A 25,040-nucleotide genomic window follows, 5' to 3' on the forward strand; every position below is an offset into this window, starting at 1 on the left:
GCTCCAGGCAAGGAGCCAGGTTCAATGCGGGGAGTGGAGGGTGGCTGTTGGGGGCAGGGATGGTGCTCTCCTCATGGGGGTAGAGCCCCAAGCACAAGAGGGCTTCTCCAGGCAACCATGATAGTGCAGGGGTTTGGGTACAGCTGCCCTGATTCTGCCTCTGCCACAGCCTTCCTGCATGACCATAGGCACCTCACTTAGCCCTTCTGTGCCACTTAACCCCTATTGCCCCAAGTGGGGGGGGGGAGACTAAATACACTTGCAGTTGTGAGGGGCTCAGCTACTACTGTAATGGGGGCTGTAAGTACCATGGATGGGGGGGATAACTTATGGGGCAGCTGTAGGGCCCCAGCTGTCCTGCCTCTGCCCTTCCCTCTGCGGACTAAGAAGTGAGAGTTCCCACGCCCCTGCCGGGCAGCTGCCATTTTCCAACGACTTAAAAATTGACCCCAGCCACCAGGCTCCAGCACCTCTGTTTATTGAGGGACTCCTGCACCGCGGCAGGTTGATCGGATGGGCTGCCTGGGCCCTGAACAGCTGCTGGGGGAGTCATTGCACGCCCTACAAGTCATGCTCCCAGCACTACCGCAGGTGCTGGGCAGGGGGCAGCGGCCCCCGCAGCGGGAGATTGAGGAGAGGGGGAGATCAGGAAACTGGCCTTTGGAGGGTGCAGGGCCGTGAGGAAGAGGCTGCAGACTAAACGCTCACCCCCTCTTGGGAGCTGTTGCGGCCCCCAGGGCGTGCCTAAGAGATGCCAGCTAAATTGCTTTGCTGCCCCAAGCCGGGCCACTCAACCCACTTGAACCCAGGGCCAGGAGCTGCATCGAACCCTCGTTGAGAGTCTGCCAAGTCTGGTTGCTCTAGTTCCCTCCCAGCCTGCCGGCAAACACGGTGCCCCTAACTCCAGCAAGTGCCGTAGTCATCCCCTCCCTGGACGAGCCACCCCGGCCATCTTCCTACAGGCCTCCCCGGTAGTGTCAGGGGGACATAGCCTGATGCCCCACGGCTCCCTTCGCCCAGGGCTACAAGCCGTGTCACACACCTGCTGGGCTACCTCCTCGTGGAGGATGTCTATCCCCCCCGGTGGAAGCACAGCTGGGTCCACCCTCACAAGCGGGGGTGTGTGTGTGTGTGTGTGACAACTTAATACATTCAGGGATCTAGCCCCAGCTATGGAAGGGGAGTGGTGACTAGTGGTTGGAGCATTTGGCCAGGCACCCGGACTCCTGGGTTCAATCCCTGACTCTGGAAACGCCTGGGTTCTGTCCCCAGCTCTGGGAAGAGGTTGGGATCGGACTCCTGGGTCCTATCCCCAGCCCTGGGAAGGGGATGGGACTCCTGGGTCCTATCCCCAGCCCTGGGAAGGGGATGGGACTCCTGGGTCCTATCCCCAGCCCTGGGAAGGGGATGGGACTCCTGGGTCCTATCCCCAGCCCTGGGAAGGGGAGTGGGGGCCGGGACTCCTGGGTCCTAGGCCCAGCAGGGCCTCCTTCCTCTACTTTTTGAAAGTTTTTTTTTTTTTTAAATCCTTTTAACACCCCTAATTTACTTTAAAAAAAAACAACAAAAAACAAAAGAATCAGCTGGCTAAAAAGAGGGCAAAGCGGGGGGTGTTGCTAGCCCCCTCCTGGATTCATGCTCCTAAACATCCTGCCCCTCCCCCCGGCTCCCCCCATCACCCACCGTGCTGACGCCTCCCCCTCAGTCCAAGGGTTTGTGCTTGTACAGTGGCTGTCCACACTGGAAGCTACAGAGCATGGGAGCGGGGTGGGATCTATAGCTGGAGCTGTCTGTGTTGTCCAGGGAGGAGGAGGAAGGGGCCTGGTGCCTTCGTCTCAAGGAGACTTGTTATAGGACACGTCCCTCCTCTTCCTCCACTGCAGCATCTTGAGGAGGCTGAGGCTGGCTTTGAAGAGCCGGTCATGCTGGAAGATCATCTGGTGGAAGGTGTTCAGAGGCAGGTTCCCGGTGGGGTCGGCGTGTTTCAGGGTGGTCATGGGCGTGTAGAGGCTGTTGGTCTGATAGCGAAAAGGTGGCTTCTCTGCCATGATCACCTTGGCCGTATGCTGGGGAGAGCGGAGGAAGGGCCTGCCCGTTAGACGCTCGACCGACACGCCCTGGGCTTAACCTGCACGGGGCAGATCCCCAGTTGGTATGAAAATCAGCCACAGCTCCACTGGGGTCAATGGGCCATGTCCCCAGCTGGTATTTGTACAGCACCTAACACAGTGGGGTCCTGGGCCACGGCTGGGGCGCCCTAGGCTCTACCGTAATACACCTAATAACGTACAGCACCTAACACAGTGGGGTCCTGGGCCACGGCTGGGGCGCCCTAGGCTCTACCGTAACACACCTAATACAATGGGGACCTGGGCCAGGGCTAGGGCTCCCAGGCACAACGATAAGATAAATAATCATGGCTCCATTGGACTCAATGGGCCAGATCTGGGGTAAATCAGCACCACTCTGATTAGCACTTATTGTTGGTCTTGGTAGCACCTACGAGCCCCAGCCATGGCTCAAGCCCCACTACACTGGCTACTGTATGTTATTTCTTCGGTGTATTATGGTACTGCCTAGGTGATTAGAGTGGGGGGGCTGGGAGCCAGGACTCCTGGGTTCTGTTCCCAGCTCTGCAAGTCCCTTCCCTTTTCCATGCCTCAGTTTCCCCCCTCTGTAAAACAGGGATAGCTGTGCCGAGCTCAACAAAAATGCTTTTTATCTATTGATCTCAAAGGGCTGAGCAGTAACATACTTGCTTCACCACTGGTCGCCCTGCCCTTACACAGACTCACACCCCACCCCACCCCACGTGGCAGATGGCTGGGACAGAGCCTGAGTAGCAACTGAAGGTTTAGCCCAGAGCTGGTCTGACGGCCCCGGCTGTTCCCGGTGCCACCACTAGATTTGGGGGTGCTGAGAACCTCTGGCAAGCAGGCCCCTAGGATCTAACTCCCCACCTGTCCTCCCTGGGTCCCCAGTGCCAGTGTGGTTAGAGCCGAGTACTATAGGGCTAGGAAGGGGGTAGCGGGTCAGCGTGGGAGGGTGGGGAGATGGCTCCCTACCTCAGCCACCTCGTCTGGCGACTGCCCCAGCACTGTGAAGACTTCCTTGGAATAGGCCATGTAGAAGCCTTGGAATATGTCCAGTGTCTCCTGGTCAACGGCGGACAGGTCCATGCAGGCGGCTTCTTCGTAGAGTTTCCTTTCGAACTCGGTCACCACCGGCCCGGGTTCGATCAGGCTGATGCTGGGGAGGAGCAGGAGACAGTAACATCACAGCTCATGTACCCAGCCAGGGCCTGGCTCCGGGCCCGTTAGGGCACACGCAGATAGGAGCTGGCATGCAGGGGCAGAGCACTGGGTTGTACAGGTTGGTGCAGCACCTCCTTAGGCCAGTGGGCCCTCTAGTCCAGCACCCCACCTGCTGCCCTTCCCATATCAGACCACCCACCCCTCCCTCCTTCCAGCCCTTCCTCCCTCTACCCACCCACTGCTCCACCCAACCATCCATCCTCCACCCACTGCTCCATCCATCCCTCCTTCCTCCCTCTACCCACCCACTGCTCCATCCATCCCTCCTTCCTCCCTCTACCCACTCACTACTCCATCCATCCCTCCTTCCTCCCTCTACCCACCCACTGCTCCATCCATCCCTCCTTCCAGCCCTTTCTCCCTCTACCCACCCACTGCTGCATCCAACCATCCATCCTCCACCCTCCCACCTTCCCCTCTATACTCACCCACTGCTCCCTGCCTCCCGCCACCCGCTTACCTCCATCCCTTCCTCCCACCAACTCTGGAGTCCCACCTCCCGGCATTGCCATCTCAGATGGCTGGGCCATATAATCCAATATCCTTATACCTGGTGCACCCAGCCTAAGATCCCAGCACTGCAGTCGATACCTCCCCTTCCGTGCACACATGATGCACTAAGCCAGTGGTCTCCAACCTTTTTATGTCCAAGATCACTTTTTGAATTTAAGGGCAACCCAGGATCTACCGCACCCCTCCCACAAGGCCCCGCCCCTTCCCCAAAGCCCCCCCCCCACCCCCACCCCCCGTCACTTGCTCTCCCCCACCCTCACTCACTTTCACCAGGCTGGGGTAGGGGTTTGGGAGGGGGTGCGGGCTCTGGGCTGGAGCCGAGGGGTTCGCAGTGTGGGAGCGGGCTCTGGGCTGAGCCTAGGGCAGGGGGTTGGGGTGCAGGAGGGGGCTCCAGGCTGGGGCAGAGTGTTGGGGTGTAGGAGGGGGTGCGGGCACTGGACTGGGGCAGAGTGTTGGGATTTGGGGGGGGTCAGGGCTTGGGCAGAGTTGGGGTGCAGGCTCTGGGAGCGGGGGTCAGGGCTAGGGTTCAGGGTGCAGGAGTGGGCTCAGGGCTGGTTCGGGGTACTGGCTCCAGTAGGGGGCTGAGGACTGGGGCTTAGAGGGCAGGAGGGAATTCAGGGTGCAGGAGGGGGTTCGGGGTGCTGGCTCCAGAAGCACTTACCTCTGGCAGCTTCTGGTCGGCGGTGCAGCTGCTCCCAGAAGGGGCCAAAGCACTCCTGTGGCCCCGGGGAGGGGGAGCGTGGAAGGCACATGGCTACGCACTGCCCCTCTCTGCAAGCATCAGCCCCGCAGCTCCCACTGGCTCCCCGTTCCCAGCCAACGGGAGCTGCGGGGGCGATGCTTGCAGGCAGGAGCAGCGCGCGGAGGGAGACCCCCCGCCCCCGGGGCCGCTTCAGGGAGCAGCGTGGGGCCAGGGCAGGCAGGGAGCCTGTCTTAGCGGCAGCCCCACTGTGCCGCCGGAGATTGCGATTGACCGGTTGGTGACCGCTGCACTAAGCCAACAGTGCTAGGATGCCCATGGGGCAAGGGGAGGGAGAGGCCTTCTGGACCCCACCCCTCACAACCTTGGTGGGTCCGTCCCCCTTTTCTGAGCACCAGCAAAGTCAGCCCTGGTGGGGGCTGCCCAGTCGGCCTAATGGATCAATGGAGCGACCAGGCACCTCCCGTCCGCTCCCTGCGGCCACCTGCCTGCAACCCCTCTGAGCTTCGGACGGGAGCTTCCACTGCCCCCCTGTAGCACTGGGGTTCATCTCCCCTACACAGCCCTGCCCCCCCAGACTTACTTCACACCAAACTTCAGTGCCTGCAGGGCCAAGCTCTCACAGAAACCCTCCACAGCGAACTTGGAGGCGCAGTAGATGTCATTGAAGAGGAGGCCTGGCGAGCAAAGGCGAGAGCGAGTCAGGTCAAGCAGAGAGAGGGGAGGGAGCTGGGCCGGCAAAGGGTGAGGCTCTGCTATGCCGGGAGGGCCTGCCCAGAACTTGACGAGGGGTCGGCCGCCAGGGAGCGGAGACACCTGCCCGTGGTACTGACCAGAATTGTCCCACCAGCTCCTGGGGCTCCCGCATCCATCTCCTGTCTTATATCTCGATTGTAAGGTCTTGGAGGCAGAGACCAGCTGCTTGCTCTGCGTTTGTACAGCGCCTAGCGCAGTGGGGCCCTGGGCCATGGCTGGGGCTCCTAGGGGCTACCGTAATACACCTGTGATGCATGGCTAGAAAGGGTTAAACATCCTGCAAAATAAATAACCCTCAAAAGACCTGTGGGGAGATAATGTTTGTGTTTTTGTGTATTTACAGATGTGTGAGTAGGGTGGACAATGTAATCAACAGTCCCTGTCTACGCTGTATTCTGATCATTCAGAGGTCAAAAGAAGATCCTAGCATTTAAATGAATTGCAAACACGGGATATCTCGGTATTCATCTCTTTTTGAGCTGTACTGTGAATGGTGGAGGAACATCAAATGGCCTTATGCTAATTCATATAGCTAAGAACCGGTGATGGACCTCCTTCAAAGTCATCCTAATTACCTTTTGTTCCCCAAGGAAATCCCAACTTGTCAAAGAGGTCATGACATTGTATAAAAGAGCCTTGGGTCCTGATTCTGTGATCTCAGATCTGCTTAGACTTCATCAGGGGAAGTTTGAGTCACAAGACTGAGGTCCCAGTTATGCTGGTACACCCGGAATATGAGATTTGGACATTGGACTATCGCCTATGAACTATTTCCAAAAGAACTCTTTGCCACTACAAAGCTCACCGTCTCTGCTGTGAATCTGCACCTCAATGGCTTGAACTCATGTCTGTCTGTATATTGATCTTTTAACCAGACTCTCTCTCTCTTGTGTTTTAATAAATTTTAGTTTAGTTAATAAGAATCGGCTGAAGCGGGTGTTTGGGTAAGATCGGAAACATGCGTTCACCTGGGAGGTCATGTGTCCGATTCTTCGGGATTGGGAGAACCTTTTCTTTTATAGGATGAAATAAGATTTACAGAAATTTTCATCATATTTGACGTGGGTACCTGGATGGAGGCCGAGGCTGGATCACTTTAAGGGAACTGTGTTCTTTGGACTTCTGAGCAGCCAGTGAGGTAATAAAGAAGCTATTTTAAGCTGGCTTGCTAAGTATTGGAATATCCACCAGCTTTTGGGGGTTTGGCTGCCCCATTCTTCCCAGCTCACCCTAATTGAGTGACCACAGCTGGCTCCCCATTAGGACCCCGGTCACAACACCTAATAAATAACACACAGCACCCAGCACACTGGGGTCGGTGTCTCACGGGGGCGGGAGAGCCCAGGGCTCCGGGTCCCAGCAGGAGAGTGGGGAGGCGGGGTCCCGTGGGGAGCAAGCCCGGGGCTCACTGAGGGGTCCCAGAAGGGGAAAGGGGGGAGGTCAGTGTCCCATGGGGGGGCAGGCTGCGGCTCTGGGTGGTTTCCACACAGCAGGGGCCCCCCATCACCTCCAACAGGAGCCTGGACCTGTCCCCCTCCCCCACACCAAATCAGCAAGGTGCAGCCGGTCCCCAGGGGCCACAGCCCTCCCTGCCCCGTCCCCCGGTCTCACCTTGCAGCCCCAGCACGCTGCTCATCACCACGATGTGGCCCCGGCGTCGACGCTTCATGTCGGGGAAGACTTCGCGCACCAGTCGCACCAGCCCGAAGAAGTTGGTGTCAAAGAGGCTCTTCATGGCAGCGACGCTCTGGCTCTCCACCGGCCCGATCATGCCCAGCCCCGCGTTGTTCACTGCAACGGGGGGAGGACATGCGAGCCCCAGGAACCCCCCAGGGTATGGCAGCTACTGGGGCGGGGGTGAGCGCAGACTGGAAGTGGGGAGCCCCACGGAGACAGGGGGCAGCCGGGATCCTCTTTTCCCCCCGGCTCCGATCACCAAAGGCAGAAGCACAAACGGCCCATCCGGCTCTCTGGCGGGCCCGCACCATGGGGCTCCCTATCCTTTCCTTCGGGCGGGGCGACCCCACAGGCCTCATGGCCTGACATCCTAGATGGGCCCATCCAAGGTAGGAAGGCATGGGGGCTGGGGGACGCCAGGCTAGATGGGCCCAGGGGTCTGATCTCATATGGCGTTTCCTATGCTCTCCCTGAGCAGGGGCTCAGCTCTGCTGGGGAAGGCATCAAGATCCCCACTTTACAGCGCGTCCCCTTCCCTGTTCAGCCGAAGCCTGGTCACCACCCAGCAAGGCCAGCCGGGCGCACGTGCGTGAGATCCGGTGTCAACCGCCCCCTTGCCCCACACAGCAACCTTAGCGCCGAAGAGCCCTCGCATTTGTGGCCGGATTTTTCGCGGGGGCAAATGAGCGGGGCGAAGCCACCCAGCTCCTCCAGTTACACCAGCCTCCCCTCTGAGCCTCACACCCCTTTACCAACGCCTGTGCAAGGTTTGCCACTGACGCACCCAGGAGTCAGGAGTAGAGACTCAGGGGAGCAAATGCAGCCGCTACCTGTAAGGGGCTGTGTAAGTTACAGGCGAGAAAAACGGGAGTGTCTAAGTGGGCGGGGTCCAAGGCACCCAAGACAAGAAATTCCTTAGACTCCCTCCGCTGGAGGAACCCCCAGCTGCTCCGGCCCCCACTCCCACGGTGGGTCTGTGGGGCCAGGGGGTAAGGGAGCCACACTGCCTGCAAGGAAGAGCGCAGCGGTCCCCCAACCTCCCCCCACCGGGTGCGTTCCAAGGAAGGCGGCCCACGCAGCCCCGAGCGGCCGGGCCGGCTGTCCTACCCAGCACGTCCACTCTCCGCTGGGCAATGCCCTCCACGCAGCGCCGGATGGATTCCTCGCTGGTCACATCCATCTGGCGGATTTCCAGGGTCTTGTCCAAAGCCGGCCCCGCTTGCTTCTCCAAGGCCTCGCGCTTGTCCAGATTCCTCATGGTGGCGATGACTAGGCAGAGAGATGGGGGGTGGCCAGGAGGGTTCAAACCAGTCAGGAAGCTCAGGGCCCCACTCCTGTGCTAAGCAGGCTCGGGCCTGGCTGGTGCTTGGATGGGAGACTTCCAGGGCAAAGATGGGTGCTGCAGGGTGAGGGGCTCAGTAGGGGGCACAGGAGAGTTGGGGGGGCTGTCTGTGCAGACTCTGATGCACTAGGGGGAACTGTGCTGCAGAACCAGGGTGGGGGCTCAGTAGGGGGTGCTCTCCCCTCGCAGGCTATGCCAGTGTGGCACCAGTGGGTGCTGTGAGGCAGAATGGTGCCATTTAATGGGGCAGGACCAGAGGTGGCTGTATCTCCGCAGTGGCTGAGCAATCTCTGTATTAACAGCTGCTGTGCCCCACCCCAGAGGCAGCTGCATCTCAGCAGTGGGTGAGCACAAACTGTTACCACACCCCATCCCAACAGTGGCTGCATTTCAAAACTGGCTGAACAATCTCTGTATTAACAGCAGCCACATCCCACCCCAGAGGTGGCTGCATCTCAGTGGTGGGAGAAGTGATTCGGCACATAGGGCTATAAAGCCCCTGGGGATAAAAGGCCATAGAAGTAGTAAGATCATTATCATTTCCCTGCCCTATGCCCCAGGTTCCTCTTCTTCTCCAGCTCTTTATAATCCCCATCCCAACCTTCTCACCTCGGAATCTCTTCAGCTCATCTTTAGCCAGCCGGACGGCCAGAGCCAGCCCTATCCCGGAGGAGCAGCCAGTCAGCAGCACGGTCCTGCAGGACATCCCTCTGTCTGTCTGTCTGTTACAAACAGGCAAGAGAAGTCAGGTTCAAAGAGGGTTGAGGGAGTGGAGTCTAGTGGTTAGAGTGGGAAGGTTGCAAGTCAGGACCCCTGGGTTCTAGCTGCAGCTCTGGGAAGGGAGCAGAGCACCTAGAGGGGAGGGCGGCATCAAGACTCCTGGGTTCTATCCCCAGCTCTGGCGGGGAGAGTGGGGCTTAATGGGGGCTGGGGATGTTAGGCGTGAGGCATAGAATCATAGAATATGAGGGTTGGAAGGGACCTCAGGAGGTCATCTAGTCCAACCCCCTGCTCAAAGCAGGGCCAATCCCCAATTTTTCCCAGATCCCTAAATGGCCCCCTCAAGGATTGAGCTCGCAACCCTGGGTTTAACAGGCCAACGCTCAAACCACTGAGCTCTCCCTCCCCCCACCGATCTACTCGGTTGTGCCAGTCCCATCTCCTGCTTCACTGATCTGGTTGCCCTCTGCATGACACCCCCCGATCCCGGTCTCTTCCTAGGAGAGGATTTCCACCAGGTGAAGTGGCACCAGCCTCAGCCCATCCCCCTCCCGCGGGAGCACATGTGGTTCTATTCTGGAACCGCTCAGCCTCTCATCCCCGGGGCCGGCTCCGCCCGTCAAACGGAGGCCGACGTGAGCGACCGGGCGCAGGGCAGCAAAGAGCCCAACCCCCACGCGCCGTAACCAGCCGCCCTCACCCCTGGTGTAGACGCAGCCAGGCGGGACGCTCCCGTCGTCCGGGGCCGGGGCCGTTCTCATGCTGCCAGGAACCCGCTGCTGCCCGGAGGCTGCGTCTACACTCCAGGGCCCCGGCACCCGCCGATGCGGCTGGGTCAGCACGCTTGGGAACGGGGGCGGGGGGGGAATCAGGGCTTGCTGGTGACCCAGCTCTGCCAGGAATCCACAGCACGGGGGGCAGACGAGGGCAGTGGTTCTATTTCCCGGCTCGGCCTCTGGGCGAGCTTGGGCAAGGCACAGCTGCTCTGTGCTTCTTTTCCCCCTCCCCTCCTTGGTCTATTTAGGCTGGGAGCTCATTGGAGCACGGGACTGGTTCTCACCCGGCACGACGGGCCCCCCGTCCCGATCGCAGATGGGGTCTCCAGGGGATACCACAACACCCCCAATAACTCGACAAGTTGGCAAACATCAGGTTTCGTCAGCGGAGCCGTTTGACGGGCCAGACACGACAGAGGGCCCCGAGCCAAGGCAGTCGGCAATTAATAATTACCAGGCAACAGCTCCTCATGGCAACTCCTGCCCTGGATCTCAATTATTCAAGCCGGACCCGGGCTTTGGGTTTCTCCCCTGACCCAGTTCAGACTCAGCAAGGCTGTTCGCCGGTCGGCCGCAGCACCGGGTGGGGAATTATAACCAAACGAAGGACGGAAGCTGGGCTATTATTGATCTAAGCTTTGATTTCTTTGTGGACGAAAGGCCCATCCTGCTGATCTCACCCGGCTGAGACTTCCGTCACAATTGGGTAGCACAGGGAAGCATCCAAGCGGGCAAAGGGGCCAGGGGACGATTAACGAGGGGGTTGGGCCTGGAAGGAGGAGATCCTTCTCCAGATTTATTCTTGTTCAATTACGCTCTGTTATAAACTGCGTTTATATTGACTGAGGATATAAAAGCTCTTTAAAAGGGAGCCCGAAGTCCACAGCCGACTGCTGAGCAGGTGGGATTTGCACAAAACAAGCCCAGTCGCTCAGACAATGAAAGGCCCTTTAAATGCAACACTTCTAGGACTGTAATTTTGTACTTTGGGGCACCTACAAGCCAGAGCTGAGATTGGGGTCCCCCGTCACACCAGGCGCTGCACAGAGTAAGAGACGGTCCCTGCCCCAAAAAAATCTAAAGTGACAGGCAGACAAAGGAGAACTGGGCTCAGTTTCCAGCTCTGCCCCTCGCAGCCCTGAGGCAAGTTACGGCCTCAGTTTCCCTGCCTGCAAAATGGGGACAATAATAATTCCTTATACCCAGCCTTCCTCTGTGTATACTGTAAAATCTCCAGGGCTGGGACTGTCTCTCACTATATGTCTGTGCAGAATCTGGCACGATGGGGGGTCTGTGTAGTGCCCGGCACGATGGGGTGGGCCCTGATCATGGCTGGGGCTCTGTGCAAGGCCACAACCTACGTGTTTCTGTAATATCAACACTGATGAAATGCAGAGGGCCGTGTCAGTGTTTCACCCAGGCCTGTGGGTCAGAGAAGACACAGAACCCAGGTGGGTCACCCCAGAACCCAGCGAGTACCAAGGGTCGGTACAAACTTTAACTGACCACAGGTACGGTCCAGAATTATGGGCCATGTGAGTCGGGGGACTCCGGGGCTGTGGGAGTCTGATCCAGGTGGGAGAAAGGAGGGGGCATGGTCAGCGCTCCCTGGAAATTCGTGGTTACTGCTCAAAATGGCACCAGCCTCAGAGCTCTGCGTCCGTCCCTGGCTCTCTGGGAAAGCAGCAGACACAGCAGCTGTAGCCAGCCTGACTAATCTTGGCTTATTCTGGTGCTAGACCCTGCAGGATCAGGCTATATATAGAAGATGGGGCTCCGCTCTCCACAGGAAGGTCTCCGCCGGGCTCCCCACCCTGGAAGGTGGTTCTCAGGCAGCTCCCCAGAGAGTCACTCTGTACTGTACTTCCGATGGACACCCCCAAAACACCTTGTCACTGCTGCAGGCCCAGTTCCCAACATCCCCATTGCACTTTGCACCCGACTTCCAGCTCCACCCACTGCACCCGCCTCCCAGGGGTCCTTAGTTCCCAGCTCTTGCTCCCCAGTGCACCCCTGCTCTCAGAACCACATGGCACCCCGATCTTTCCTGCCCCCCACCCAGCTTTTCCCCTTCATCAATGCACCCCCGCTCCCCTTAGCTCTCAGCTCTTCCCAGTGCACCCCTGGGTCCGCCTGGGCTCCGATCCGCATTGCACCCCTACCTTTCTTTACCCCCCCCCATGCACCCCAATCTCCCAGCCCCACAGGATCAGGGGAAGGCTGAGCACAAGGCGAAGCCCCGCTTTATCCCCCTCCCCCCCGAGACGGGGGTGGGGGGAGCCCCTTGCTGCAGGATTCAGCTGCCCTTGGAGCCGGGAGCTCGGAGCCCAGCCCCCCGCCTACCTGCACCGCTGCGAGCTGGATCGATCCCCGGCTCAGCCAGTCCCCGCCTTGCAGCGGCTCCAGCTACGGCTCCTTCCCCCGACCAGCCGAAGGAAACGCCCCGCCAGCCCGCAGCACGCCGGGGCTTGTAGTCCCTGCAGGCCGGCCTCCCCCAGGTCCCGGGGCGGGGGCAGAGCCCTGCCCAGCGCCCCCCATGCCCCGCCCTTCTGCCTGTCGCGCCCCGGCGGGGGGGGGCGGCACCCTCCGGTATCCCCGCCCCCCTCCAAGGTAACTCGGGGTGCAGTGGGGCTTTGTTGTTGTGGGGCTGGAGCGTGCAGTGGGGCTTTGTTGTTGTGGGGCTGGAGCCTGCACTTGGGGCTTTGTTGTTGTGGGGCTGGAGCGTGCAGTGGGGCTTTGTTATTGTGGGGCTGGAGCGTGCAGTGGGGCTTTGTTGTTGTAGGGCTGGAGCGTGCACGTGGGGCTTTGTTGTTGTGGGGCTGGAGCGTGCAGTGGGGCTTTGTTGTTGTGGGGCTGGAGCCTACACGTGGGGCTTTGTTGTTGTGGGGCTGGAGCGTGCACCTGGGGCTTTGTTGTTGTAGGGCTGGAGCGTGCACGTGGGGCTTTGTTATTGTAGGGCTGGAGCGTGCAGTGGGGCTTTGTTATTGTGGGGCTGGAGCGTGCACGTGGGGCTTTGTTATTGTAGGGCTGGAGTGTGCAGTGGGGCTTTGTTATTGTGGGGCTGGAGCGTGCAGGTGGGGCTTTGTTATTGTAGGGCTGGAGCGTGCACGTGGGGCTTTGTTGTTGTGGGGCTGGAGCCTGCACGTGGGGCTTTGTTGTTGTGGGGCTGGAGCGTGCAGTGGGGCTTTCTTATTGTATGGCTGGAGTGTGCACATGGGGCTTTGTGTTTGTACTGTGGCTCACGACAGCCGAGTTGCTGCTGTCCTTGATTTCTTTTCATATGCGCACTTTATTTTGAAGTCGCCAAACTTTGAAGCATGTGGCTAAGGTGTTTTTTGAGGTTTGGGCCATTTTGTTGTGCACTTCCAAACAACTGTACCCCAGGGCTGAGCCGCCGTCAGTTTATGCCTCTTGAATAAATTGCACAGCGTTAGCATGCCAACGTGCTCCTGTACTGGCCATGCCCAGCTCAGATATTTCCAAACACAACTTGCTGGGTCTCACTGTGTCGTGTGAGCCCCTCCCAGTCCTCCGTGTTCTGACCCCGAAAATGCTTTTGAGATTCAAAGTTCAGTGATAAATTCTTTAAAATGATAAAGGGGGACCCTGCAGAATTACTCACTGCAGTATGTCACCAACACTTAAATCAGCTTCTGGACCACATGACTGGAGGATAGCGAAGGTGATGCCAATTTTTAAAAAAGGCTCCAGAGGCGATCCTGGCAATTACAGGCTGGTAAACCTGACTTCAATACCAGCAAATTGACTGAAACTAAGGTAAAGTACAGAATTGTCGGACACACAGATGAACACGATTTGTTGGGGAAAAGTCAACACGGCTTCTGTAAAGGGAAATCATGCCTCACCAATCTACTAGAATTCTTTGGGGGCTCAATAAACATGTGGACAAGAGTGATCCAGTGGATATACTGTACTTAGACTTTCAGAAAGACTTTGACAAGGTCCCTTGTCACAGGCTCTTAAGCGAAGTAAGCCGTCATGGGATAAAAGGGAAAGTGCTCCCACGAACTGGTTAGAAGATAGGAAACAAAGGGTCGGAATAACTGGTCATTTTCAGAATGGGGGGAGATAAATAGTGATGTTTCCCAGGGATCTGTACTGGTGCCTGAGCTGTTCAACGTATTAATAAATGATCTGCGGAAAGCTGTAAATAGCAAGGTGGCAAAGTCTGCAGATGATAACTACCTTGAGCAATTTTGTAAACCCAAAACTGACTGCGAAGAGTTACAAAGGGATCTCACTAAACTAGGTGACTGGGCAAGAAAATGGCAGATGAAATTCAGTGTTGATAAATGCAAAGTAATGCACATTGGAAAATATAATCCCAGCTGTCCATACAAAACGGTGGGATCCAAATTACCTGTCACCACTCAGGAAGGAGATCTTGGAGTCATTGTGGAGAGTTCTCTGAAAAGATCCGTTCAATGTGCAGCGGCCGTCAAAAAAGTGAACAGCCTGGTAGGAACCATTAGGAAAGGGATAGATAATAAGGCAGAATGATCACAATGCCACTATATAAATCCATGGTACGCCCACATCACGAATACTGTGTGCAGTTCTGGTCGCCCCAACTCAAAAAAGATGTATTTGAAATGGAAAAGGTGCAGAGAAGGGCAACACAAATGATTAGGGGTGTGGAGCAGTGTCCATAGGAGGAGAGATTAAAAAATCTGGGACTGCTCAGTTTAAAAAAGAGATAACTAAGGGGGGGGAGAAACTGGAGGTTTCTAAAATCCGGACTGATGCGGAGTAAGTGACTAAGGAAGAGTTATTTACCCCTTCACCTAACACAAGAACTAGGGCTCACCCAATGATATTACTAGGCCTCAAGCTTAAAACAAACAAAAGGAAGTATTTCTTCGCACAGCACACAGTCAACCTCTGGAACTTGTTGCCAGGGGCGGTTACAAAGGCCAAAACTATATCTGGGTTCAAAAACGAATTAGATACGTTCATGGCGGTTAGGTCCATCAATGGCTATTGACCAAGACAGTCAGGGACCAAGATGCTCTGGATGTCCCTAAACCTCTAACTGCCAGATGCTGGAACTGGGCAACAGAGGATGGATCACCTGATGATTGGAAGCATCTGGCATTGGCCATTGTCAGAAGACAGGACACTGGGCTAGGTGGACCATTGGTCTGATCCAGTATGGCCGTTCTTATGGTCTTAGTAACAATCAATCATAGAATCATAGAATATCAGGGTTGGAAGGGACCCCTGAAGGTCATCTAGTCCAACCCCCTGCTCGAAGCAGGACCAATTCCCAGTTAAATCATCCCAGCCAGGGCTTTGTCAAGCCTGACCTTAAAAACTTCCAAGGAAGGAGATTCCACCACCTCCCTAGGCAACGCATTCCAGTGTTTCACCACCCTCTTAGTGAAAAAGTTTTTCCTAATATCCAACCTAAACCTCCCCCACTGCAACTTGAGACCATTACTCCTCGTTCTGTCATCTGCTACCATTGAGAACAGTCTAGAGCCATCCTCTTTGGAACCCCCTTTCAGGTAGTTGAAAGCAGCTATCAAATCCCCCCTCATTCTTCTCTTCTGCAGGCTAAACAATCCCAGCTCCCTCAGCCTCTCCTCATAAGTCATGTGTTCTAGACCCCTAATCATTTTTGTTGCCCTTCGCTGGACTCTCTCCAATTTATCCACATCCTTCTTGTAGTGTGGGGCCCAAAACTGGACACAGTACTACAGATGAGGCCTCACCAATGTCGAATAGAGGGGGACGATCACGTCCCTCGATCTGCTCGCTATGCCCCTACTTATACATCCCAAAATGCCATTGGCCTTCTTGGCAACAAGGGCACACTGCTGACTCATATCCAGCTTCTCGTCCACTGTCACCCCTAGGTCCTTTTCCGCAGAACTGCTGCCTAGCCATTCGGTCCCCAATTTCCCTGCTCACTGCAGTTCTGGGATTTGGCTGGAGCAAGGCCCAGAACCAGCCCAGTAAGAAGCTGCCCACATGGGGGCTTTGTACCCCACAATTGCTGGAAACTCTGGGCTGGGCCCCTGATTCCCTGCTCTGGCTGAGATCCATTCACCACTGGCATCAGGGACAGGGGCAGAGGTGGGTTTACACCGTTTTTGCCCCTTCCTGCTTAGCTGCCTTGAGGCAACTCTAAACAACACACTGAACAGCCACCGGGGCTTCCCTGCAGTGATGTGGAGCACAAGTGCGGCCAGAGCCAAGGGGGCATGGCTAGCGCACCACTAACTAATCTGGACCGCTGTTTGGCTAGTTTTTCATGCTGGCCGTGCCCACTCCAGCTTGACCACATCCCCTGTGTCAGGAGCTTCAAGGGGTTAGCAGCTCAAGCAATGCCCTCTGCCAGGAGAGATCTCTCAGCTCTGTGGTCCCTTTACTTTGCAACAGCAGCATCAAAGGGGCTGTAGGGCAAGTGAGAATCAAGCCCCTGGATCATGGAAGGCTTTAAACAAACCCGCCACTTGCTGAGATGTGCCAGTTCCGAGCAAAAGCCAACCTGAATGCTCAGCAAAACAGCATGGGAGGGTCCTTTGCCTTTTACCCTAGAGATTGCTTGGGGTTGTTTGATTGCAGGCGGAGCCCAGATGTGCCGAGGCTGGGTCCGTGCTCAGGAATCTTAGCCAAAATGTTCCCCCTTCGTCTTCCTGCTGCGTAAGAAGGGGTGGGCACAGGGGGAAGCTTGGTAATGAAATAACGCCGATTTCTGATATGGTGCTTTTCATCACTGGAACTCAAACACTTCACACTCTTTAATGGGTTTATCCTCGACCCCCTGTGAGGCAGTGCTGTTATCCCTGTTGTTCAGTGGGGGAACTGAGGCATGGAGAGGCCATGTGACTTGCCCAGGGTCAGAAGAGGACAGAGTAGGGAATTAAACCCAAGGCTCCCACATCCTAGGTCAATGCTTTAACCACTTGTTTATACAGAGACACTGACTGGAGTAGCTCCTCCTGGATACTCAATTCCAGACCAGAAATCACTTTATTCTGCAAGTATTAGGGTGCTTCTAATGCAGAGTCATTCTGGAATAAAGTCACCTTTATTCCAGGCTATTTTAAATTATTTGTATGATCACAGCACCCAGGACCGCACCGCGCCAGGCGCTGTACAACCACAGAATGAAAAGACAGCTCCTGCCCCAAAGATCTTACCATCTAGAGCATCCACATGGCACATTAAGTTTCCCTAGGGTTATAGAGGGCTTGGAGTCAATCTAAAGCAGCCCATGAAATAAATCTCTCCTTATGGGTGCTGACAGCCGTTTCCCTGCTGCCGCAAAACTTTATTCACATTCGTGGGATAAAACAGGTACAAACCCAGACAGATGCCTCAGGATAGCTCCCTCAGGAGGCACAAAGTTTCTGGATTGAGGATTCAGAGGGGGTGGGCATTGTAACAGGTGCTGTACAAAGGAGTATTCAGTTCAGTTCAGGGACGGTTGAAGTGTGCCACGGTGTAAAGAAATGACAGAGGCCTTGGGTATCTCAGAGGTGGGAACGACCCACACAAGCTACGGTTCCGTGCTCTGTCCTCTGTGTCCAGAGAGCTTGGATCAGTAGAAATCACAGAGCAGGGGGTATTACAAGGATAATAGAGGGTTATGGAAAACAGCAGTGTCATGAGCTGTGTGTACGTCCACTGCTGCCCTCTACTGGATGGAATTTGAACTGCATAACTGTGTGTCATAAGCCCATGCTACGAGCAGCTGTAGGAGATTCTCCTGCAGATCCAGAGGCAGGGGACTGCATGCAGGAGGATGTGAGTCCTACCCCTGCTGCTGTGAAATGTATAGAGGTTCTGCCATGACTCCAATTAACATTATAGATGGGGGCATGGGGGACAAGGGAGACCTCCCCACAGAAAGGGTGACAGCTAGTGACGTTCCTGGGTCCTCCTCTTCTCGGCCTATGAAGGGCAGCCGTTTGTCATCATGTGCTGGGCAAACTCCTCCAGCCCCTTGCAGAGGGCACGGAAATGTCCCTGTTGGCATTCCATGGGGTTTGGCCACAGCTCAACCCAGGAACCGCTCCCGAGCAAGTAAGCCATCCTGGGAAAGAGAGCAGGAGGAAACATTACCACAGCCCTTCGCGGGTGAGGGGGTGACCCCGCATGTACAGCGTACAGCCTGGCAGAGATCACAGGGCATTAAGGGGAACCACCTCCCATTGTTAGTATGGGAGCACTTGGCTCAGGGCCCCACTGTTGCTGGGTGCTGCACAGAGCAGGAACTGAGGCACAGAGATGAAGTGACTTACCCAAGATTACATGGGGTCAGTGGCAGAGCTGGGAATTGAACCCACTTCTCTTGAGTCCCAGCCTAGTGCATTAACCACCAGCCCACTCTTCCCCCCTCCTCATAATCCTCCTGCCTCTCCAGGAGCCTGCTGGAGACTCACTCAGTCTTCAGATCCCACAGGTCACTGCTGAGGCCCCAGATCAAGTAGCTCCTGTTCTCCAGCAGGTTCAGGGTCGCCTTGCAAGCCACTGGGCTGATAAATCGACGGGTCTTCCCCTGGATGCCTTGCTCTGTCCCTTTAAAAAAAAAAAAGCCAGCGATGGCCTATGAGCGTGGGGAGCAGAATGATCGCTGATGGCAGATCAGCGAACAGGAGCCAGACCCACTGCAGAAGAGTCTGATCTCAGTTAAACAGGTACCAATCCAGAGTGACTCTCGATTTCAAAGGGGTCTCTTTTAGTTTGACATGTGCTCAGAATCTGTCTCCCTGGAGTCGCTCTGGATTGACATTTGGAGGATAGGTCCATCCATAACTGTTAGCCAAGATGGTCAGGGATGCAACCCCATGCACTGGGTGTCCCAAGCCTCTGACTGCCAGAAGCTGGGAGTGGACAACAGGGGATGGATCACTCGATGATTCATTCCCTCTGAAGCACCTGGCATTGGCCACCGTCAGAAGATAGGATATTGGGCTAGATGGACCATTGGTCTGACCCAGTATGGCCCAGTTCTTAGGACATCGGGGCAGGTGAGTTCAAAATCCCTGTCAATAGAGTCACTCCTGATTTATGCTGGTGTAAATGAGATCAGAATCTGGACTCCTCTGTCTTGTTGGAAAAGGGCTCCCATGGTCACAAAACATGGAATCACAGTCCTTTAAATAGGGGGCGTTTATTAAAGGAAACAATCAGAGACTCTAACAAACTGGCTTCCACAGAGCTTGACACGCAACTTTGTCTCTCATGTTTACCAGGGACCACATGCTGTCTGGGCCTCTTCATTGCACAGCGACAGTGAGTGACTGAAATATATACTGCAAGTAAACATGTGGCGGGTTTGATATTTAGGCTGGGCTTCTCAAAGGGGTCAAAGGGATTTAGGAGTCCAAATCACACTGACTTGAGTGTCTAACTCCTCTAGTCATCTTTGAAAACATGCAGCTGAATGGGATGAAAGCAGCAGCCAGTTCAGGGCCGGCATCACAAAGGGGCCTGGCTGCCTCTCAGGCAGGGGTAACGCTGATCAATGTTTTTTTAACAGGACAATTTTCCATTGCAAAATACCGGTTTGTTGAAATCAGGAGGAACGTGTCGATTCGGACAAAACTTTGTTTAAAAAAACTTTGAAAGGAGTGTGCAGATTCAGCCAAAAACCTCCACTTTGGGACTGGAATACTGAGGGTTTTTTTGGTTCGAAAATTATTTTATTTTCTACTAGAACCGTCGGGAAAGTCGAGATCAGAACGGAAGCGTTTGGTTTGATCGCAAAGGAGCGTTGCCGCTGACCCGAATCAAAATTTGGTTGAGCAGGAAGTTTCGGTTTTTGGCTGTGTTCTGATCTGGAACGAAGACAACGTTTGGAAGCGTCGGCCTCTCCCGCGGAGCCCCTGGCAGGCTCAGGGAGCGGTTAGGAGACTACCAAGGTCGAAGCTGACAGCTAAAAGCCACCGGGAGGGACGCGGGGGCAGCGCCATGCTGGAGATAACTGGAGCATTGATCAGTCTGGAGCGTTTTCTAGCCGCGCACCTCAGTGTGACGGGCTCTCGGGGACGGGCAAGGCCGTTTTTCACAACGTCTCTGATGACACCGATGGGCATGGGCAGAGCTGGGGTGGGGGGAACACAGGGCTGGAATAGCAGGCGGGCTGTGGGGTAGGATTAAGGCGCATCAGCAGAGCTAGGGAGAGGGAAGCCCAGGTGTGGCATGGCCGGTACCGGGTTTACAATGATGCTGTGGCGTTGGGCTCACGCTCAGAGGGGGCCCTGGCCCTGGACCATGGCCCCGCCCCCTGTGGCTCCACCCATGGCTTGCTCCTCTCCTCCCCCTCCCCCCACTGCAAGAGGTGGGCGGGGCCTTGGAAGGAAGAGACTGAGCAGGGGCGGGGCCTCAGGGCAGAGCATGGGAGGGGTCTTGGTGGGAAGGGGCAGAGCGGGGGACAGGGCCAAGGTCTGGGTGCCGGGGCCCACAAAAGATTAATCCAGCTTTGGGCATAGCAGGGGGTCTAAGGGACATGACTGAAGATGAAAGGGGAGCCCAGGGGGCTGTGGTCAGGATGGAGGGGCACCGGCAGAGCTGGGGGGGGAAGGGGGAAGCCCAGGGCTGGGCCAGCAGGGGGCTGTGGGTCGCTGTGGGTCAGGATGGAGGGGCACTGGCAGACCTGGGAGGGGGGATCCCCAGGGCTGGGCTAGCAGGGGGCTGTGGGTCAGGATGGAGGGGCACCGGCAGAGCTGGGGGGGAAGGGGGAAGCCCAGGGCTGAGCCAGCAGGGGGCTGTGGGTCGCTGTGGGTCAGGATGGAGGGGCACTGGCAGAGCTGGGAGGGGGGAAGCCCAGGACTGGGTCAGCAGGGGGCTGTGGGTCGGGACTGTGGGGCATCAGCTGCGTGGACTGACTTCATGAGCCCTCCTGAACTGTGCGGTTCTCAGCTGGTGCCATGTACTCCATCGTTTTCAAGGAGCACTAAATTCACCTCCCCAGATGTAGAGAAATAAAACGCAGGTTAAAAGCCCCTGAGCGGGGGACGGCGGATGAGAGAGGAGCAGCATTGCACCCTGTGATGAGGACAGCCAGCACGCAGGGTGAGACGCGGACAGACATTCACCGCAAGGGCCGTTACCTTCCTTAACGACCTGCACGATCCTCATAGTGAAGTAATTGTACATCCCGTTCTGCTCCACCTTCACCAGCTGAGCTTTATAGACTGGGGAAGAAGATGGCAGTCAGAGATCTGTTAAAGCCCGAAGGCGCCATCGCGACCGTCTAGGTGGATCTACAGAATACAGGCCAGATACCACGGTGATGGGGGTGTCTGCAGGGGACTGGACTTGATGACCCAGTGGGTCCCTTCCAGATCTGTGTCTTATGGGACAAGAACCTGTACAGAATAGAATCAAATCCCACCCACTGGGGCAAAGGGGCAACAACACCAGTTGTCATCTAGAATCCCACTTGCTCAGCGCTTGGCTGCTTCCTTGATCAGTGAGGGCATGGGATGTAGGGTCCTATATCAATGGGTCTCAGGCACTAAAGGGGAACCTGCAGGTGGGGGTGGGAATGGGCTTGATCCAGGTTGTCTTGCTGTGTAAAAGGCCTGGGGGAAGATACATGATGAATTCAGACTCTTCCCCACCCCCCACCAGAGGGCTCTGTGTTTGCCCAGAGAGCGGATCTCCCAGGCATGGCTGTCCTCAGTCTAACTGGGAACGGGGAGTGGGTTTTATTCAGACTGTTTAAAACTTGGTGGGTTTTAAATATTTAACTCAAATGGCTGAGCAACAGGTGGGGAAAAAACACTTGTTAAAAAAGTTCAGCCATTCATTTCAGATAAATCATTGTACCTAGGTCTTATCATCGTTAGATCTCAAATTAGGTCAGTATCGTTATCCCCATTTTATAGTTGGGAAAACTGAGGCACTGAAGGGCTATGACCTGCCCAAGGTCACCCAGCAGGCCAGAGGCAGGAACAGATCCCAGCTCTGCTGAGTCCCAGCCCAGAGCCCCCATCTCTGTATCAGCCAAGGAATGTGGTGGAGTCCACATATACCCTGTTACATGGCCTGCTGCCACTACGCTCATTGCAATTATTTCTGCCCAGATCAGGAGTTCATTGTCTTTGGGATCACTGGCAGATCTCGCCCCACCCCCCCCCAGCTTTGGCCCTCCCTTGGACAACAGCTGATCAGGAGAAATAGGGCCAGAACACAGGGCCTGTCTTACCGTAATCCACCCCAGCCTCACACGCGGCTTCGATGCGGACAGAGATGTCAGCGGGGGGTTGTTTAAATTTCTTGATCAGGCTGCATTTCTCTGGGGACAGAAGCAGACGATCCTAGTGAAGTAGCAGGTTTACAGCCCCTTTCACACCAGGCTTTTGCTGCCCTTTACGGACATGAATGAATTCAGCTTCACAGCCCCCCTGGGTGATGGGTGGGCGTCACCCTCATTGCACAGACAAGGAAGCTGTGGCATAAACAGGGCAATGAGTTTGCCCTAGGTCACATGATGAATCAATGGCAGAGGTGGGAATAGAATCCAGGAGTCCTGACGCCCAGCCCTCCACTGCTCTGACCACTAGTCCCCGCTCGCTTCCCAGAGTGGGGAATAGAACCCCGGAATCCTGACGCCCAGGCCTGTGCCCCCTCCCAGTGGGAAGGTCCCAGAGGCAGCCGGAGATCAGGGCCTGGCCAAGGGGAAGAGGTCACTTTGCATGTTATCTGTACGAAGGTGGGAGCTGGAAGCGTCCACAGATTCTCCCCACCAGAGAATCAGGGAGGGAGAGTTCTAGGAGCGCAATCTGGACCCAGAACCATTAAATCCCCCAAGCTCGCCCCATGCTGAGGGCTGCTGATCCCAGAGCTGCCACGGGCCAGCACCCGGCAGGATAGTGCATGGGCGCTGCATCCCCCGTGCTCTCACTGGCCCAAGCCCACTAGGTCAGTTGTGGTTCCAACCTGTAGCATAGAAGCCAGTGAAGGGACAGGGCAGAGAAATTTCCCCCTCCCTTTGGTCTCCCTTTACCTTCCATGCAACGGCAGGCGTCTTCCTCACACAGCACCTTCAGCAAGCCGCTGTCTTGGGTTGGATGGTAAAATTTTGTGCAGCGGTTTTCTGAGAGAGAGAAAAGGTTTGTTACTAAGTGTATAATGGTAACACCTAGAGTTTGAGTTCACACCATGCACAGATGCACAATGGGAGACAGACCCCCCTGCTGGGACACGGACACTCACACAGTGAGAGCAGGGCCGCCTCGTGCCAGATGCTGTACCAACAGCGAGAGACAGTCCCTGCCCAGAAGCACTACGGGTAAAGGATGGGTTATTCTGTCCAGAAAATCTGGCTTTGATTCCCTGGGGAATCTCTTTGTGTACTTGAGGATTTTATCCAGCTGCCCATCACTGTAGTATCTGGGCATCTTCCATGTAAAATCACTAGCGAAGTCCTTTGTGAACTTAATGGAGACTCTGGCTTGTCTCCCTTTTTAGAGCTAAAACTCAGCTGGGGAAGGGGTTTGATTTTATTTTTGAGATTTTATTTCTGTTGCCCATCCTGTACTGCCCCCTCCTGGCCTAGTGTGGCACTGCAAGCACCTTCTGCTTCAGTTTCTCTTTAGAACTCCACACAAAATGTATACGTCCAAATTCCCCTGCCGGGGTTCTTCTTTATTAAACACAAATAAAATTGAATTCAAGGCTTTTCCCTTAGGGTCAGGGGGGTTGCACAGCCACCTGCCTTTATGGGGCCTCTGTTTCTCCTGGCACTCCTCACCTTTAGGAGGGCTTCTCTCTATCAGCACCCCCTACTAATGATGGGCTTTTATCATGCCCAGGTGCTCGTTAGTCAATTAACTACCCAGGTGGGCTCATTCCCCTTAAATTAGCTCCTCAGAGGTCTGGATGCTCTGGTTTAAAGAAGCCAGCAAATTGGTGATCATTTCCTTGGGGGTGGCAGAAGGGGACGGAAGTGTTATTCTTATGGTAGAAAGGCTGTTTCCAGAAAGGAAACTGAGTCATAGAGTGACAAGGTCAAAAGCAGAGCTGGGGAATCAAATCCAGATTTCCTGCCTCACAGGCTAGTGCCCCAGGCACTGCCCTGGTTTGCCTCCCTGAAGAGCTAGTGGGGTGATAAGGCTCAAGCCTGTCCTGACTGGGTAGCACACTGCACCAGGGTTCTGTCTGACTGTTCGCTGGGGCCAGCGTGCTTTGCTGGGTGCTAACGAGATGAGCGAGTGATGAATGCTCTAACCCAGGGAGTAGTACTCGTACACCATCACGGCTGCCGGCTGGATCAGACCCACTTCGAAGTGCTGGTGAGCTTTAAATTTCAGACAGTCTGTCTCTTTGCTGGACACCTAGCGAGGAAGAGAAAGGCCCTTAGGAGCTGCAATGGCATGGTCATTGCAGGCAGGAGAGAGTGCTAATAGCGTGGCAAAGGGCCCGATTCCCAGTTACTCCACTCTGCACTTGGGACAGGGGGCACAAGGGGGTGGCAGGGGCTTTAAACCCCATCCCCCTTTGTGCTCCCCATATTGCGTGACTGTGCAGGGCCCCAGTGTAAATTAGAGCCGCTTCAGGGCTGCTCTACAGTGTGTTCTGGCCAGGTGCCTGATCTGCCCCTTACACTGGGAACTGGGAGCAGGGTGGATGCTGGATCCTTATGCAGTTTGGGGAGATCCCCTTCCCCAAATTAGAAAACATTAGCGGGAACATTGCCCCCCACCCCCAATCAGGGACTTCTGGGAGCCACCCAAATAGAAATATTGGTCACACTTTGGAATCGAACCTTACTCTGAAGGGCTAATGCATGATGAATGGAGGCTATCCCCATGTCAGCCAGGAGCAGGATGTGCCACAGACGGCTATCAGCGGAAGGAGTTATAGGCCATGTCTACACAGCAGTTGGGAGGTGTCATCCCCAGCTTGGCAGACGCACACGTGAGCTCGTGCCTGAAAACAGAAGCATGGCTGCAGCCTCACGAGTCACAGCAGCTCAGGCTGGTTGCCCAACTCTAGTCTGGTCTGAGAGCTCGGCTGGCTAGCCGCTGCAGCCACGCCGCTATCTTCAGTGCACTAGCCCGAGCTGGGAATCACACCTTCCGCTGCAGTGTAGACGTACCCAGAGATGGGTTAAGCAACCTACTGATCTGCTGGGCTCCAGAACAATTGATTGGCCATTTATTAGTAGCTCTGAAGCATTTATTAATCCATTATCAGTGGGACCTTAATATTAAGTGGGACAAAGAGAGAGAGAGAAGGTGGGGAAAGAAAGAAAGAGA

At 55.7% G+C, this 25,040-nt stretch overlaps 2 protein-coding genes across 2 annotated transcripts in view; both read right to left on the minus strand.

Annotated features, from left to right (window-relative positions):
* Window positions 1–462: 462 nt before the first annotated feature.
* On the minus strand, window positions 463–12,256 carry LOC144277756 (retinol dehydrogenase 8-like). The gene is made up of 7 exons (XM_077838736.1): window positions 12,142–12,256; window positions 8,912–9,024; window positions 8,068–8,229; window positions 6,895–7,074; window positions 5,111–5,204; window positions 3,066–3,249; window positions 463–2,066 (listed from the first exon to the last, which is right to left on the minus strand). The coding sequence occupies exons 2-7, from the start codon at window positions 9,006–9,008 to the stop codon at window positions 1,836–1,838; spliced, it is 948 nt and encodes a 315-aa protein (XP_077694862.1). The 5' UTR covers window positions 9,009–9,024; window positions 12,142–12,256; the 3' UTR covers window positions 463–1,835.
* Window positions 12,257–17,721: 5,465 nt separating this feature from the next.
* Window positions 17,722–25,040, minus strand: part of LOC144277449 (complement C3-like) — a 45,790-nt gene continuing 38,471 nt past the window's right edge. The window contains exons 36-41 of the mRNA XM_077838195.1: window positions 24,011–24,116; window positions 22,787–22,876; window positions 21,986–22,075; window positions 20,886–20,969; window positions 18,213–18,348; window positions 17,722–17,863 (exon numbers count right to left, since the gene is read on the minus strand). Of these exons, the coding sequence (XP_077694321.1) occupies window positions 17,722–17,863; window positions 18,213–18,348; window positions 20,886–20,969; window positions 21,986–22,075; window positions 22,787–22,876; window positions 24,011–24,116 (648 nt within the window). The remainder of the gene's footprint in view (window positions 17,864–18,212; window positions 18,349–20,885; window positions 20,970–21,985; window positions 22,076–22,786; window positions 22,877–24,010; window positions 24,117–25,040) is intronic.

Source organism: Eretmochelys imbricata, chromosome 20 (genome assembly GCF_965152235.1).
Source record: "Eretmochelys imbricata isolate rEreImb1 chromosome 20, rEreImb1.hap1, whole genome shotgun sequence".
Taxonomy (NCBI): Eukaryota; Metazoa; Chordata; order Testudines; family Cheloniidae; genus Eretmochelys; species Eretmochelys imbricata.

Coding starts and splice junctions, on each gene's coding strand:
- LOC144277756 (XM_077838736.1), bottom strand. CDS start 9,008: ATGTCCTGCAGGACCGTGCTGCTGACTGGCTGCTCCTCCGGGATAGGG. Junction 8,230..8,911: donor TGAGCTGAAGAGATTCCGAG/GTGAGAAGGTTG, acceptor CTCTCTGCCTAG/TCATCGCCACCATGAGGAAT. Junction 7,075..8,067: donor GCGGAGAGTGGACGTGCTGG/GTAGGACAGCCG, acceptor CCCCCGTTGCAG/TGAACAACGCGGGGCTGGGC.